This window comes from Anabrus simplex, chromosome 14 (assembly GCF_040414725.1).
Source record: "Anabrus simplex isolate iqAnaSimp1 chromosome 14, ASM4041472v1, whole genome shotgun sequence".
Lineage (NCBI taxonomy): Eukaryota > Metazoa > Arthropoda > Insecta > Orthoptera > Tettigoniidae > Anabrus > Anabrus simplex.
This window is the reverse complement of record NC_090278.1, coordinates 42828332-42844605: the sequence shown is the minus strand read 5'-3', so window position 1 is coordinate 42844605 and position 16274 is coordinate 42828332. Positions and strand designations below refer to the sequence as shown.

The window sequence follows — 16274 nt, the reverse complement described above, 5'->3', positions numbered from 1 at the left end:
GGAATTAGATAAAGAGATGAACTGCCGTAACTGTGGCAACGCCAGCTCCAGAATTCTGCAGCGGCGAAATTATCTACAATATATCACAGAAACCTAACATGTTACAATCATGAAAATTGGTATTTGAAATCTATATATATATATAAAATAAGAGTTTTGTCTGTACATTGCTCATAATTTGAAAAGAACTGTATTTCTGTATCGGTCATGTCCACAGTAACAAGGAAATGCACTTTTTTCTTTTCCGTAATTTCTGTCTGTATGTATGTACACGCATCTCTAGAAAACGCCTAAGAGAATTTAATGAAAATTGGTATGCAAAGTCGGGGAATAAGTCGCTACAATCTAGGCTATAAATAATTTTATTCACGCTGAATGAAATGGTAGTTTAAGGGAATGCCTAAAACTTAATTTTCAAATATTTATGTCATTAGTGATCCTATCTTAAGAAAAATTGGTATGCAAAGCCGGCGCTACAATCTAGGCAATAAATAATGTTACGATGAGTGAAATGGTAGTTTAGGGGAAGGTCTAAAACTTTATTCTTAAATATTTACATTATTAATAGTCCTACCTCATTGAAAATTAGTATTCGAAGTCGGTGAATGAGCCACCAAAATCTAGGCTATAAATAAGTTAATTCACGCTGAGTGAAATGGTAGTATAGTGGACGGCCTAAAATTTACTTCTCAAATATTTATATTATTAGTGGTCGTATCGATAAATACTACATAACCAAAGTTATATGGAATTAAATTTCCGACCGTTTATGTCTTATACATTTTACCGTAGCAGCTATGATAACACAGATATTCATGAATTTGTATTTTTGTTGCTAAGTCCATATCAACGCCGGGCCACGAGAAAATGGGTTCACAGAATTGAATGAAAATCGATATATAGAGTCGGGGAATAAGAAACTACAGTCTAAGCTATAAAATTTTATTCTCCCTGGATGAAATTGTACTTTAGGGTAAGGCACCTGAAATGTAATTTTTAAATACCTATGTTATTTGTCCTTTCGAAAAGTACTACATATCGAAAGTTATGGAGAATACAATTTCCGGTCACTTATGTTTTATTCAGTTTAAAGGTACCGGCTATAATAAGAGTGGTATTTCAGAGTCGGAAGAAAACTAAATGTGAAGGCCTACAGTATCGAAAGCGCATAACTTTGATCAACAATAACATTACATTGACTATTGTTTGTTGTGATGTTCTTTTTCTCTTATGCTGCCTCACAACTCCGTTAGATGGGATTTTATTTATTTATTTATTTATTTATTTATTTATTTATTTATTTATTTATTGCTGCGTACTGAGTATAACAGCCTGACTAAATATCGGCGGGAAATACCCGGGGAGTTAGAAAGCTTTCTTCTTTAGCATGTCATTCGTCTGGTTCATACATTTTCTGATACAGCTGGTACGTACCATACTGGTTCATCATAGTATTCCAGCTATTCGATCCCTACTCTAACGCGCTGTTTTGAATGAACAGTGGGCATACTTACGGTCTGTGGTCCGGTCTGGAACAACAATTAGGGCTATTGCAAATTATAGCACCACAATTCACTAAATAACAACATTGAACCCTGAAAAAAGGGGTTTCTTAAGAAAAGCTTCTTCCCCTTCATTTTCATTAAATTCTAGATTCATTTTATTCCAAATTTGCCTCAGTCACATAGATTTCTCCGCCGCCAGTGTAGTGAATTGATACTTTCCGACTCATCGGATACTCCTAGGAAACGGATTAGTAAAAGGGCATAGTTTTTGCCCCGGGAGTCGCCACTTTTCGACCCCCTCCCCGGCAAAAAGGGATGAAGAGTTTTCATGGCTCACGGCAGTCTGCTCCTTCGTCATTTCAGCTCTGGAACTTAGGACTGTTAGATCGGCAGCTTAGTCCTGTTCGTTAAAATTGAGAAAATGTGTTGGTTTTCATTTGATCGAGTATTTCGTATGAAAGCATTGCTTTTGATCGCACTGGGCGAGTTGGCCGTGCGGTTAGGAGCGCGCAGCTGTGAGCTTGTATCCAGGAGACAGTGGGTTCGAACTCCACTGTCGGCAGCCCTGAAGATGGTTTTCCATGGTTTCCCATTTTCACACCAGTCAAATGCTGGGGCTGTATCTTAGTTAAGGCCACGGCCGCTTCCTTCCAATTCCTAGGCCTTCCCTGTCCCATCATCGCCATAAGACCTATCTGTGTCGGTGTGATGTAAAGCAACTAGCTTTTAATTGCGCCATTCCTACTGACATTTTAATATATGTTCATTTCAGTTGGAAAAACCAGTAAGACAGTCTTTCTGAGAATGTGAAAAGGCAGATGGAGAGTGAGTGTCTACCATTATGATGAAAGCTCCCCAACCTGATTGTGGCTGATGGTATGCAAGCGGGGCTACCATCACAGTGAAATTTCCCTAATTCAGTCTTCATATGAGAAATGATGTTTGGTGACCTCCCCGTCGCATTTCTAGTGTAATGTTAAGAGCTATGCAATCTTGCTCACAACTTGTACACTACCTAACCTAGAATTCTGTATACAATGTAGAATTCCGTAACGAAAGACGGGTACATCAGCTAGCCTCCTTTAAAATGAAAGAACACAAATTTTGGTTTTCAGAAAATCCACTTAAGAGATTGGGGTGGGGGTGAAGAAGTGAGGAAGGAGTTGAATTCTTTATATGAATAGATATACAGTATCTCAGAAACTGAGATGTTACAAACAAAAAAATTGGTACTAGGAATCTCCTTTAACACATTGGAGACGCCGCTCGTAGAAAGCTACGGGCGCGCTAATTCATTGCTGCTGACGGAGCTCGGAGAATCTACAGGCATGATTTCACTGTAGCTAAAAAATTGTATTTCCCGTCTCAGCGAGCTGTGACTTCAATAAGATACTGCTGAATGCTTCTATAAGCATAAAATATATAGTTATTATTATTATTATTATTATTATTATTATTATTATTATTATTAATAATAAATGAAAAGCGCACAATGTGCAAAAACAGTTTTTGTACAGATGGTCAACTATGCTAATGCCATTCTTATTATTGAGGTTGTCCTCATTTTGCACTTTTGTGCATGGTATCTTTCACAATGATCGTTGCACAAGTTATATATACAGTCTTCGTTTGGCTGGTGGAAGTTTTTGGTTTGGCAGAATCTGTGGTGAAATCCATGAGTGGCGTAACGTGTAATTACGTGCCGTAGCTCGTAATTTGCTTGCTTCCATTCTTCCGTCATTATAGCGTCCGTGGAATAGAAGTCGGACCAAATAGCATTCCTTTTCTCGTGTAAAATTTGGCGTGCATTCTCGTAGGGCTTGGTGTTTGGTAGACAAAACTGTGTTTTGATATCGTCAATGAAGTAGTCCTCCTTGGTTGGAACATACGTTAACCTTGAAGGGGCTGACTTCCCAATGCCTAGTATTCTCTTGAGATATCGGGCCTTGACTTTTTCTATTGTCATCAGGTCGCTGAGTGCGAGTTTTTCCCAGGTGATGCTAATCCCATAGGTTGCTATTGGTGATATGGCTGTCCTGAACAGTAGCATTGCTGTACCCAGTGATATTTGTTGAGGTTGTTGAATGTTGTAGATGGCTTTTATTGCTGCGGCTGCTCTTTCTTTGACGTGGATATTGTAGGATGTTAGAGTAGTTTGGAGGGTGACTCCAAGGTACTTGAATTTCGGTACTACTTCCAGAGGTTTGTTGTGCATGGTTATTGTATTTTTAGGTGCATGTTTTCCTCCTTTCCTAAAGGTTGTTTGTTTAGTTTTGTTGTGGTTTATTTGCAAACCGTTTCTTTCTGCCCATGATGTGAGCCTATTGAGGACCTCTTGGAGCTCTTCTATGTTTTCTGAGCCTATTGCCATATCATCTGCGTAAAGTATAAGCAGTGCTGAGGTATCTGTGATTATTTCTGTGATGTCTGCTGTCATGATGTTGAATAAAATTGGGCTGATTGGGTCACCTTGTAGGACTCAGTTTGTTTGGGTTACGTTTTTGGATAGGGTTATGTTGTCTGATATTTGGACATAGTTATATTTGAGGATATTCGAGATGATGATTGCTATCGGATGTGTAGCTCCTATTAGCTAATTGAGTTTCCGTATGAGTGTTGCTCTATCAACAAGGTCAAAAGCCTTACAATAGTCTACGAAGACTACAAAATATTTCTTTCCTGGATGCCTCAATGCATCTTGGACCTGTTCTATTAGATATTTTACGGGATGTAGTGTGCTTCTTCCCTTTCGGAAGCCGAATTGATTTTCTGGTATCTGGGAGTCTATTTCTTCTGCAACCCTGATTAAGATTTTCATGAAGATTTTGAATGATGTATTTTCGAGGGCTATACCTCGATATGAATCAGGATTGTCAGTTTCTCCTTTCTTAAATATCATTTTGATTGTTGACAATCTCCATTGCTCTGGAATTTCCCCAGTGTGCATGCATGTGTTGAATAGTTCTACCCAGTAGTCTAGCATGACAGGTAGAGAGTCTTTCAGGTGTTCTGTGCAAATGCTGTCTGGGCCGGGGGTCTTTCCATTTTTTGCTGCTGTTATTGTATTATATATTTCCTGCCTCGTTATGGGGATGTGATTTCCCGTCATTGTTACTGGAGTTAATTCAAAAGCTGTTGATCGGTGTTGGAGGTTGAGAATGCTTTTGAAATGGTTTTCCCATGACTCCATTTAGATATTATTTGTTACTGAAGTTTTTGGTTTCCTAAGCACTAGGAATGGGTCATTTTGGGCGTTTGCAGCACGTCTCCTGGCGTCTTCCTCAATGTACTCCGTTCTTGTTTTCTTGATTAGTGATTTATATTTCCTTCTTTGTTCGGCGTATTGGGCCAGGTGACTCGGGTTCGATGTGTTCTTCGCTCGAGTAGTGCCAGGAGGGTCTTTTTCCGTTCATTGTAACAGTCTTTATTGAACCATGGTTGTGATTTCCTTACTTTCGTGTGAGTTTGGCATGATTGAAGGGTTCTTGTACACATTTCCACTGCTTCAGTTAGTTCATGTCGTTGAACTAATAGCCTTGCTTTATCTATCTCATCACCGATATGTCCTAGTTTCTCTGGATCTAATTTCCTGGATATTTTCTTACTTGGTTGTATTGGCGATTGATCTTTATGAGTAATTTCAAAGACTGTCAAGATTGGTATATGTTTCCTAATCGGAGCTATGGCTGAAGTCCATAATGCTTTTTGACTGAATATTTTAATGTCTGCACCTCTGTAAAAGACTAAATCTATGGCGCTGCTTCCATTCGAGGCTATGTACGTTTTCATGTAGGGACTGTTAACAAGGACATAGCCGGCTTCTTCCAGAGCCTCTTTAATCAATTCTGTTCTGACGGTTGGTTTGTCTATTCTTGCATTTAGGTCGCCTGAGAAGATTACTCTATCATCTGTTTGCGTTTGTGACAAGGCCTCTGTTATTCTTTCGATTGTGTCCTCTGTTGACATGTGGTTGAACATACATGCCAATGATTGATAGTAGGCTGGTCTTTACGGTAATTGTTTTTTCTTCTTTTATTATTTGTTTTATTTTCCCTAAGTTTGGTTTGAGAAAGATGGAGACCCCTCCTGATGGTCTTCCTGTGGTCTGACGAGCGAATGAATGAATTCCGTAATATCCTTGAATGTTGAAATCCTGTGTTAAGAATGTTTCTGTCAGTATAATGGCGTTGTAGTTGCTTAATGTCTCTATTGGAAAGAGAGGCAGAGCGTTTTTTATGCCTTCAATGTTCCATAGGAGCATATGTGTATGTTTATTGTAGTTTTCCTTCAGCACGGTTTGCTCTCCGAAAACGAAATCTTCTTACGATTGTTCTATTTGGCCAGAATTTCGGTCGTGCAGCATCTTCAAGGAATTTGAAAGGGAAACCTATTTTGAAGGCCTTGTTTTCACTTCGTGTGTGAAGTTCTTCGCAATGGATATTATCTGTAATTCCATTTTTCTCTAGGTACTTCTTAACCTTCTCTTCTGTTGCGTTTCCTTTCAGATTGCCTAGGTAAAGCCATGCCATTTTGTCAGCAGCTTGTAGATCATCTTCTTGAACCCTTGTCCCTCTGGTTTGTGTGTTTCTTTTATTTATTACAGTTGTCCATTCTGTTTCTCCTCTATAGTTATGATCGTTATCCCTTCCGTCTGTTTTGTTATTGAGTACTTCATTATCCTTGTGAGTAAGCACTGCATTCCTATTCAGGGTCTGCGTAACTTTTTCTTCAATAATTTTATTTATTTTATTCGTTATGATGTCCATCATATATCTTACGGTTTCTTTTAAATCCGCTAGATCCGTAGTTTCATTGTTCACGGCTTTCTTTTGCTGAATGAGCTGGGTTGTCCGTTCAAGTAGATGCGAGCTTTGCATTCCGCCGTCAGATGGTTGAAGTTGCTTGTTGTTGCTGTTTGTAGGTTCTTGGTTGTGGCCGGGAGATGAAGCTATTTGTTCCGAGGTCGAGTAACCTTCTCCTGCTTGGGTGTGGCCGCTAGATGGAAGTAGCTGCCAGTTGGAGTTACTTGCAGGTTCTTGGTTGTGACCATCAGATGGCGCTAGTTGTCTCGGAATCAAACTGTCGTCTCCCTCTGATACGTCTTCTCTTTGGTATTCCATAACCTCACTTTCAGAAACGATCATTTCGTTGTTCTTGTCTTTCACTACATTAGTTAATATATCAAAGCAGTTTCTCAGATCACTTACCGCTTTTAGTATCTCTTCTTTCTTCTCATTCTTAAGGTAACCACCTGTTTCTGTAATATTAACTATCGTTTTTAGAGCGTTCTCAATCCGTGTTTTCATCTGGTCCGCCATATATAGTTATATATATATATAGTTATGAGCATAAGTCGAGAGCTCTTCTTTCAAGGCATTGATAACACAGCCACGTTCCTACATAACCTAAGGCTGCGTCTTCGTTGACTCTCAACTGTGAAATGGGTGGGAAGGTATGTACGGTACATGCGGTCAGGAAGAGTGTGTGTTCGAGAGACAGACTTGTTTGCATAATTCTTGTGAATATTTAGCATGTCTAATTCAAGTGTACGAAATTTCGACAACGAATCCATAATGGATGTTCTTATGGAAGACATGATTTCTGAAAATGAGGATGAGGATTTACACACTAAGTAAACATGATTCTGGCGCTTCAGGTTAGTAAATGTAGAAAATGAGCTCATTTCAAATTGGTGTGACGTGTAACGTAGTTTTACATCGCTTCCTTGAAGTGGGTTCTGTAATACTATTTTTTACCGCTTCCTAAAAATGTGGGTGTTCCTGCAGCAACTCGATGCAACACCGTTGTCAAACAAGGAACAGTGGGAATGCAAATTCCTTGTTGTAAACCAGAATACCGGTGTCAATTGACTAATTAGTTTAGAATCTGCATTAGTGTGTTTCAGTAGATGTGCCCACAAACTCAAATTTCGAAATATTAATCGAAGTGGCATCCATAGCTGCATCAGATTTTTTTTCGTTTGTAAAACATGTTATTTTTATAAATTTATATTTTAAAATTGCTGCACTATTATGATAATTAAAACTCATTTTTGTGTAGAAGAAAGTGTGGTCTTTCTATGCTTTCCAAAAGTTGTTATAATCATGGCTTACCCTAGCATTGAAAAATTTTCACAAACCATTAAAAACACCGCGATTTTTGAAGGATAGCACATTCAAATATGGCCGTCTCCAATGTGTTAAAAATAAATGAACACTTTTTTTTTGAAAATCCACTTAAGGCTGTTAAAAGAATTTAAAAATCGGGTGAATTTTAAAAATTAGTATCTTCTTCTTCTACCGCTATTCCGGAACCTATGGGGTTGCGGGTGCGAACTGTTGCACATGTGGTGTGGATTTGACCCTGTTTTATGGCTGGGTTCCCTTCCTGACGCAACCCCATGTGTAGGGATGTAATTACCACTGCGTGTTCCTGGTGTGGTTGGTAATGTGGTGTGTTGAGTGAATTGAACCCGAAACCCTGTGAACCGAAGGCATCAACGCTGACCACTCAGCCAAGGAGTGGGACAGTTTTTGAAATGAGTATATCTTACAAACTTAACATGTTACAGGCGTGAAAATTGGTGTTTGTAATCTCCTTCAAAAATGAAGAAACACGTCCTTATTGTTTTCAGAAAATAAGCTGGAGATAGAAAAGTGAAGAAGTTGAATTCACTTTATGAGGATACTTATAACTCAAAAACTAAGATGTTACAGACCTTCAAATTGGTAATTGGAATATCCTTTAGAAGTAAAGAAACTTTTTTTTTTTTTTTTTTTTTTTTTTTCTCCTCGACTTATAATAGGACTGTTCCTCACATGTAGAGTTCCATGTCGCATGTTCTAGACTTAGCTCTGCCAGTAGCCTGGTCATCTTGGCCCCAAAAGGCAATACCACAAATGTGGTTTACAAAGAGGTTCTGGGGTAAATGAAATGCAATTTTTCGGTGAGTTTTTATACTTTAGGGATTCTCATATAATACCTTAGTGCAGTACTTATGAAAAAAAAATTTGGTATCAAATTACAAAATCCTTGCGAGCGAAGCCGTGGGTAACAGCTAGTTATGTAGATATTTTTTGATGAGCTTGGCTAATCAAAGTTGCTGATTTGAAAGAAGTTTTCAGGGAAACTGATGAAGTCTTCCCAATAAAACTTCTAAAGTATAGAGTTTTATAACTCATGTAGGCTAATTAATGTCCGAAACCGGTCCCGCAGTCTAGTTTGCCTGCCTGTTACCCAGCATCGGGTTTGATTCCCTGCCAGGTCAGGCATTTTTACCTGGATATGGGGGCTATTTCTAGGTCCACTAAGTTTACGTGATTACCTTTAGTTGAGGAGCCCTCTGACGGTGAAGTGCAACCTCGGTCTAGAGAGCCAGAATAGCGGCCAAAAGGATTTGTCAAACCTGGTAATCTGCAGGCCTTTGGGCTAAGCAGCGATCTCTAGCTAAGCCCAGGCCCATTAGGGTTGTAGTTTCGTTCGGTTAAGGAGGGTTTGTTGATTATAATTGGACATTTAATTATTGTGATATTTAGCCAAATCCTTGAGGGTTTTAATTCATTCCTGGCATATTTATTTTTCCTGTATTGTGTGTCTTTTTTTCTGCAGTCCCTTTAAAAACTGAGAATCAAGGTTCCATTGTGTAGTCTTAGCATACAATGTGAGATTTAACTAAATTCATCCATTTATTGCCCTCATGATCAAACCTATAGTCCTTTTTTCAATGATAATTCTTTATTTGATGTGTTGAAATACAGACACATACCTGTATACTGTATTTTCTCGCGTAATTAATGCACATTTTTGACACAAGAGACAGGTGAAAACTTCGGATGCGTAAATTACTCGAGGTGTACAGATGTTAAAGAAATATTTACAATTCGGTTACATTTAAAAGATACATCATATATAATATACACACAAATCGTTCGACTCATTTCTGGTTAATCGTCATTTGGCGGAAAATTCCGGCATGAGATATTTTCTGAAAACTCAAATGGGTACATCGAGTAAGTTCGACACGTGGATTTGAAGTACAGAATCTGGAAAGTATACTTCCCATTACAAGATGACAGTACTACCTGACGTAAAATAAACATGTATTAATAAAAGTACAATTTGTGTAAGTACATAATGACATACCAGCAAACAAATTGTCCAGCACGAGAAGGGCCGGGCATCAAAGGAGGGACCCAGTTATATTTCTCCAAACAGTTTGTATCCAATCTTGTACGACTGACAGGGCCATCCTCCTTTTTTATTGGATATGAAGGCGGATCCCTCGCGGAAATTTTACTTTAGGCATTGTTTTCTGTTTAGAACAACATAAGCCACAAGCTTTCTGCCGTAATCTGTTTTAGCAAGCATTTCAGTACATCATTCTTTTTCGCTTCCGGTAGTGCGTACGCTAACTCTCGATGTCCCTTTCTTATTGATTGTTCAACTTTGTGGCATATGGAAACAATTAACCTATGGTTCCTATTTGGGAGAGCAAATATTCCTTCACTTTATGCTTCTCAATCCCAAAGCGATGAAAATCAATTACTTTTTGGTCGAAATCATCCAGCATTTCTTGGCAGAACGTTGTTCGTTGAAGAGAAAGTCCATTTCTCTTCATAAAATTAATCATCAAGCCTCGGCTAACCTTCAAATCAGAGACACTGATTCCATCTGCAGCAGCTATTTCTTATCCTTTTAAGTACAACATTTCGTTAGAAACGGCATTATATGTAGTCCAATTATAACAATGTGTGTTCTGATAGCTTGCAGCACGTGGCACCGAGCAAAGGAGAGGGAGCGCTGCGTTGCCACATGATCCAGCTGGAAAGCCTCTCGCTCTGTGCTAGGCACTGCGGAAAATAATATCCATCGTAAGAGCATTAAAATAACATTAAATATTGTTGTTATTATTCCAAGGTGGCTCAGCAGTAATTTTATCAGCTCAACTATCGTAAGATACACTCCTCATTCCCCTCCCTCTTAGGCCTTTATCAGTCTGTCTCAGGAAGATGTATTTCATTTTTACATAGAGTTCAGTAGCAGAATGGCGCTTTGACTGGCCTGCCCTCAAAATTCAGGTTTCTAATCCAGGTGAGGCTGGTAGAAACATCCTAGATTTTTGTGTGTGTGTGTGTGTGTGTGTGTGTGTGTGTGTGTGTGTGTGTAAAGAGGAGAAATCAGCCAGACCCTGTTATAGGCGTCAGCACAATTTAAAATGCCAGCTATAATTGGAGTTGTCGTTTCGAGTGCCTTTAAACTTTTGATCATTAGTCATGGGACCTCTTTTTATTGAAATCCAAAGCAAAAAGCCTTATATATTCTAACCACAAGTCATGATTCTTCATTTCTAAAATCTCACATGCTTTGCCCACTTTTGGGAAGGAAGCGTAGAAGAAGAAGAAGAAGAAGAAGAAGAACGTATAATTATTATTTTACGAAACAAAAAATAAGAAATATTATCAAAATTTCGAAGGGGGGCTGGAAAGTCATGTGATGGTCCAAATCCATTCATTCCCTATCTTTGTTCTTCACCTTCTTCGCAGGGATTTCTTTTTTCTTTTTTTAAATTTCAGCTTGAGATATCTGCAACGCTACTGCTGTTCTTTCTGCAACTTAGTTAATGTCTATTAGTGGACCTCCATTTTCCCTTTCAGCCTCAAAATATTCTCGTAAGGCACACACCATATTGCGGACTTAACCAAGAGGAACTAAGCCATGCCTCCCCATTACGCTTGCCTTTTTTCGAGGAGAATGAATTCTTGGTCGCCCTCGTCGTTTAGCGGCGTTCAGAACGGGTTGCAACATTTTATAGTTCAGTAAATGACACAATGTTAAAATGACACTATACTACACGATACTAAAATTTACACTACACTAAGATGCGAGTCTTGATAGGCATACACTTAATACGAACACAATAGTACTATAAATATTTAGCTGGTTTCAAAAACACACTATACAGATAATCATATCACTCAAAACAGACACTGTTCTATAGCGCAGTCACATTTGCTACGGTATACTATATTGGCAACATGGAACTCGGACCGACCGCCTCTCGGAGCTTTAAGACAGAGGGGTTAGGAAAAGGGAGAGAGCTTGTCGAGCTGGGATTGGCTTAAATGGGAGGCGTGTACTGGTTGCCATAGTAACTGCCACCACTTACTACCACGCTGGGAGCTGTCAGAACACGCATGTTGTTTTAATAGCACTATAACATTGTGTAACGAAATCACATTTAAGCAGATTCTCCCCTACTTTCGGAAACTTGCCGATTTTTGATCCGCGAAATGCTTTGTGAGACTTGTTCGCTCGAAGTGCACGTCTCTGTTGCTGCGGTAACGCATGTTGCATTGACGCAGAATATTTGTTGTCCACTGTCCTATTTCCATATGTTTCGGCGTAATTGATCACCGCGAGTTTATATAATGCAGTATTAATTTAATACTCGCTCACTGTGAACTAACAAACAATTCTGAGATCACAGAAACTGCATGTCCCCTACCTGATACACTCGTAAAATACGCTAGTACTAGACTGGAATAGAGCGTCACTTGTGCACTGATTCTCTCACTGAACTAGTGAAGTCGTATTTCCTACCGGCTGATGAGAGCACGTTGCCTGGTATTTGTAATGCCTGGTTTTGCAATAGGAAGGCTGCTACCTGAGTAGCCTCTCTACTTCGAAACGCATCCGTTGCTGCGTGATGGATGTTCGAAGAAGTGGGTGTCAAATACGTGAACTTTTCTTTTTCTCCACTTTGGACGCAAAAATATTGGGATGTATAAATTATGCAAGGGTATTAATTATGAGGGAAAGTACGGTACACATGAACAGGATTCTCGTTCTGATTATATTTGTGCTGTGAGTTGGTGTTATCATGTAATCATTTTGGCAAGAGCAACCGCCATATGCGACTTGTGCATCTGTAACACAAGTAAATGCAAGTTTCTTTCAATTGATTGTTTTTGTTTGAAAATGTAATGTTTATTGAACATCAATATTGAACTTGTATGCATGTGTTTTTAGCACAGTAGCATTGCTTGTTTCTTCAATCTTTTCTGCTAGTGTGTGCCTTTATCTATTGCGGTGCATGTTTTAAGAGTCTAATGGGTAGTTTGTCCTCTTAGTTTCCTGTACCTGTGTATACTTACTTCTCATTTCCTGCTGATTAATCTGGCAGTTGAATGTTATGAATTTTGTTGTTTAGTTCCTCGCTATCCTGGAGAAGATTAGTTCACAGTAATGCCCTTGATTTAAAGTTTCATGAGGAAATTTGTACTTGAAGCCTCACAAAGATTTCTTTAATGTACATGTACGAAACAGATGGAGATTCACACATTGCTAGATTACTAGACGTGACAAAATATAAACTATGCACACATGGATAGTGTGTGTTTGCACACACGGGTTCAAAATTTTTGGGTGCAACATACATCAGTGGGGGATAGAATAGTCATTTCTACCTAGTGGTTCTAGATGTTCATCAGAGGAAAGAGTGTAGTGGATGGTGGTAATTGAGGGCTTTCATAGGGAAGCAATCTTGGAGTAAAGTCAGAATGTTGCTACTGTCATTGGGAACCAGTAGATCTTTGTTTGATTTATGGGTGATGCTGTGACCATATAACCATTTGGATTGTATTAGTCATTCAGCAGATATAGAAAGCTGCTTGGGGTCTGAGGTTGGACATCAGCTAGTGTCCAAGTAAGAAAGTGCATGGATTCAATATGAGAAACATGAGGTTACAGCATATATCTCTTCCTTCAATCATTCCTTTAGCCTCCAGCATTATAGGATTCAAGAATAGGGATTAAGCTTTCCTTTTGTGTTTTATATCTGTGCATCCGCACCAGGTTAGTCACCGTTAACCTGTACATATCGAATGAGAATGTACTTGTAAAATGATATTGATTCAATGGAACTCTTTATACAGAGGAAACCATCAAACAAAGAACAGTTGGAAGATAAATAAGTAGCAAGTAGTTTTATTCATACTCCGCCCGTTGCAAGATTTCACTTAACTGTGCCATTTTGATCTGACGTTATAAATGTTTACACAACTTGTAAAGCATGTAGGCTCGCATTCTACTACCACTTCTTGGCCTGTCTTTCTTCCCCTATACTAACTTAGAATGTTTGGATTTACAAACAATAATATATGAAATACAAGAGTTAGTGACATATTTGACTATATTTTCTGATTTTCTCTTCCAATCCTGTAGTCCCTTTGTTGGCTTTTCTTTTCTCCTTTTGTTTGGTTGCTTTTTTTTTTCCTAAAAGCATTTGTCAAGTTTCTCCGCTTGTGTGGTATTTACACGTGCATGTTTCGTGCATCTTAGCTTAACACAGGCAATAATTTGTAGCCGTGGCAGCTCGAGTAGCCGGCGGTTGGCTACAGACAGGGATCGTGACCGAGACACAGACCGTGAACGGGATAGAGACAGCTTCAGCCGTTGGCGCGACAGGCAGTATTATGGTCCAAGACGCTGGCTGGAAACTGCATTACGAGACTCAACGTGGGACAAAGATCCAGGTAAGTCTCTTTCCTGTTTGCAAGTTGTTATAGACAATTTTATGTATTTAGAGTAATCTGACACATCAGGTTGTTTGTTCGTTATTAATGTCATCGTTTAAAAAATAATTCAATTTACTTTTTTTACAGTTTTAAAGGAAGAGAATAAACTATGTTCGTAGCTGAGTATGTAACACATACCATGAAGTAAAATACTGTAATATTCTCAGTGAACTAGGTAGGATTGATTCATGATGTTGTAACATGTTGACGGCATAAATAAATAAGACAGGACCTGGTAGCGTTCTCTTACTAAGATTCATTAGCTATGCACTAAAAGTACACATTTACACACACAGCAGCCAAACTCACAACTTACACAAATACACAGGACACACACATGGTTGGCGCGCGCTCTCGCTTTCTTTCTCTTAGTTTCTCATTGTTTATCTGCAATGACACACAATCTTCAGTCACTGACACTACAGTCACTCAGCTACCCAGTCACACTCGTTGGCGTCGTCACAGTCCACAGCCTACAGATGTCAGGCTTGTCAACTCATGATAGTATCCGCTGTCCACTCAGTCCGTAGAACTCTAGTATTGTCTTCCACGCTGCATAAAACAGGCCACGTCCTCTTCCTGCAGCTGGTCCAAGACCCTCGCACGCACGACTACAGGCACACAGAAACGAGTCCTCAGCTCCAACAAACTGACACCTTAGCCCAGGCTGTTACTATCACACTGACTGCAGTACGCAAAGAGCCCACACATTGGGCTCGTTACACCAGCTGAACTGCACCAACTCACTCACTCTGTAGGTCACGCCGGACTTAAATACCTGGGCCCACGCCATCTCAATGCTTCCAGAAGGGACACGCCTACCAGAGTCTTTCGAAAGGCAGATATCCTCCGTGCGCCATCCAGACTCACCCATAACACCGAAGACCTCCAATGAGCGAGCAAGACTATTCACATAGCAGTGGTGCGAGCCTGACCAATCTGCAAGCATCTGTTCTCCGCCTGGCGACAGGAATAGGGGGAGGGTGGGCCTTCCTTCGTGATGAGTGTGTGGTTGGAGCTGGCTAGCTTGCACTACTTCCCGTGGTTGTACATTGTTGTGGCAAACGCAGCGGCTCACCATGCCACAATTTGGTATCTCATACAGCAAGACACGGATTTCAAAGACAGAAGGCAATAGTCACTCTACCTACTTTAATAGCTGCTAAGTTTATTCCTTTTCATGTTGCACAGAGATACTCGTGACCAATTTCTTGTCAATGCTACTGGACAGTATATGTCGATATTAGCATGCTGCGAGACTATAAAAACCACCTCTCAAAATGGCTTACCAATCTTTGTTGAATTTTGTTTTTAACAGGAAAAGATGTTTTGAGATTTCTTTAGTCTTTTCTCTGAGCAGAAACGTGAATTGACTTCACCACTCTTCGAGGTCATTTTACTCCCACTCTGTTCCAGAAACTCGTGCGTTTGAATGCGGAATACAGCCCAGTCATCACTAACTTCTAGATTATTATTATTATTATTATTATTATTATTATTATTATTATTATCCTGTTCATAAAAGGATGGAAGATTTTTTTTCCCTCCACGGAATTTGCTTAATAGCTGTTGTTCATGAAACAAAATATGAAATACTTATAATTGTTCATTTTACTGAATACAGCACTGGCAAAAAGTATCTCTGACCAAAATTTGTAATACAGTGAAGCCTCGTTAGTGCATTCCTTATACAGACGTTTGCTCACTTGCACGTCGTAAATTCAAAGTCTCAATTCATGTCATTCTCTGGGGCACTTGAGTCGCTCTTGCACTGAGAAGACGCACTACTTGAATTTCCGTCTTTGGACACTTCCGGTGAAAAATCGCTGTCATCTACATGCGCGGAGTCCAAAATTGAAGCAATCTACAGTCTCTTCTTACTAACCATGTCGCAAAATAGCTGTATGAATCACTAAGCCCATTCCAAAACTCACAACGGACACTTGATTAAACATGCTAGCCAGGAAATCCCGCAACTATTTGACAGTTCTCCTTTCAGCTGGACCTAAAAGTGTTGTTTACTGCCATCTATTGAGTCTTTGATTACACGCACCAATAATACTGGATCTCTGACAATTTAATATATTCAATTCTGCTTGCGGACAACCTGTTACGGGATTCAATGATAAATTCTGCCCTCTAAGAGTTAAAAATTAGTTTTTTATAAATATTAAAATTTAGCACTCTGTTTCGA

At 39.3% G+C, this 16274-nt stretch overlaps 1 protein-coding gene across 4 annotated transcripts in view; it reads left to right on the top strand.

Moving 5' to 3' along the window:
- The window catches only part of hyd (E3 ubiquitin-protein ligase hyd), a 544651-nt gene that overhangs the window by 78879 nt on the left and 449498 nt on the right, over positions 1-16274 (top strand). For 3 of the 4 annotated variants that reach the window (XM_067158035.2, XM_067158036.2, XM_067158034.2), the window contains exon 5: positions 13869-14038. In XM_067158035.2, the coding sequence (XP_067014136.2) occupies positions 13869-14038 (170 nt within the window). Of the gene's footprint in view, positions 1-13844; positions 14039-16274 lie in introns of all 4 variants that reach the window. The other variant, XM_067158033.2, reaches the window with a different exon arrangement.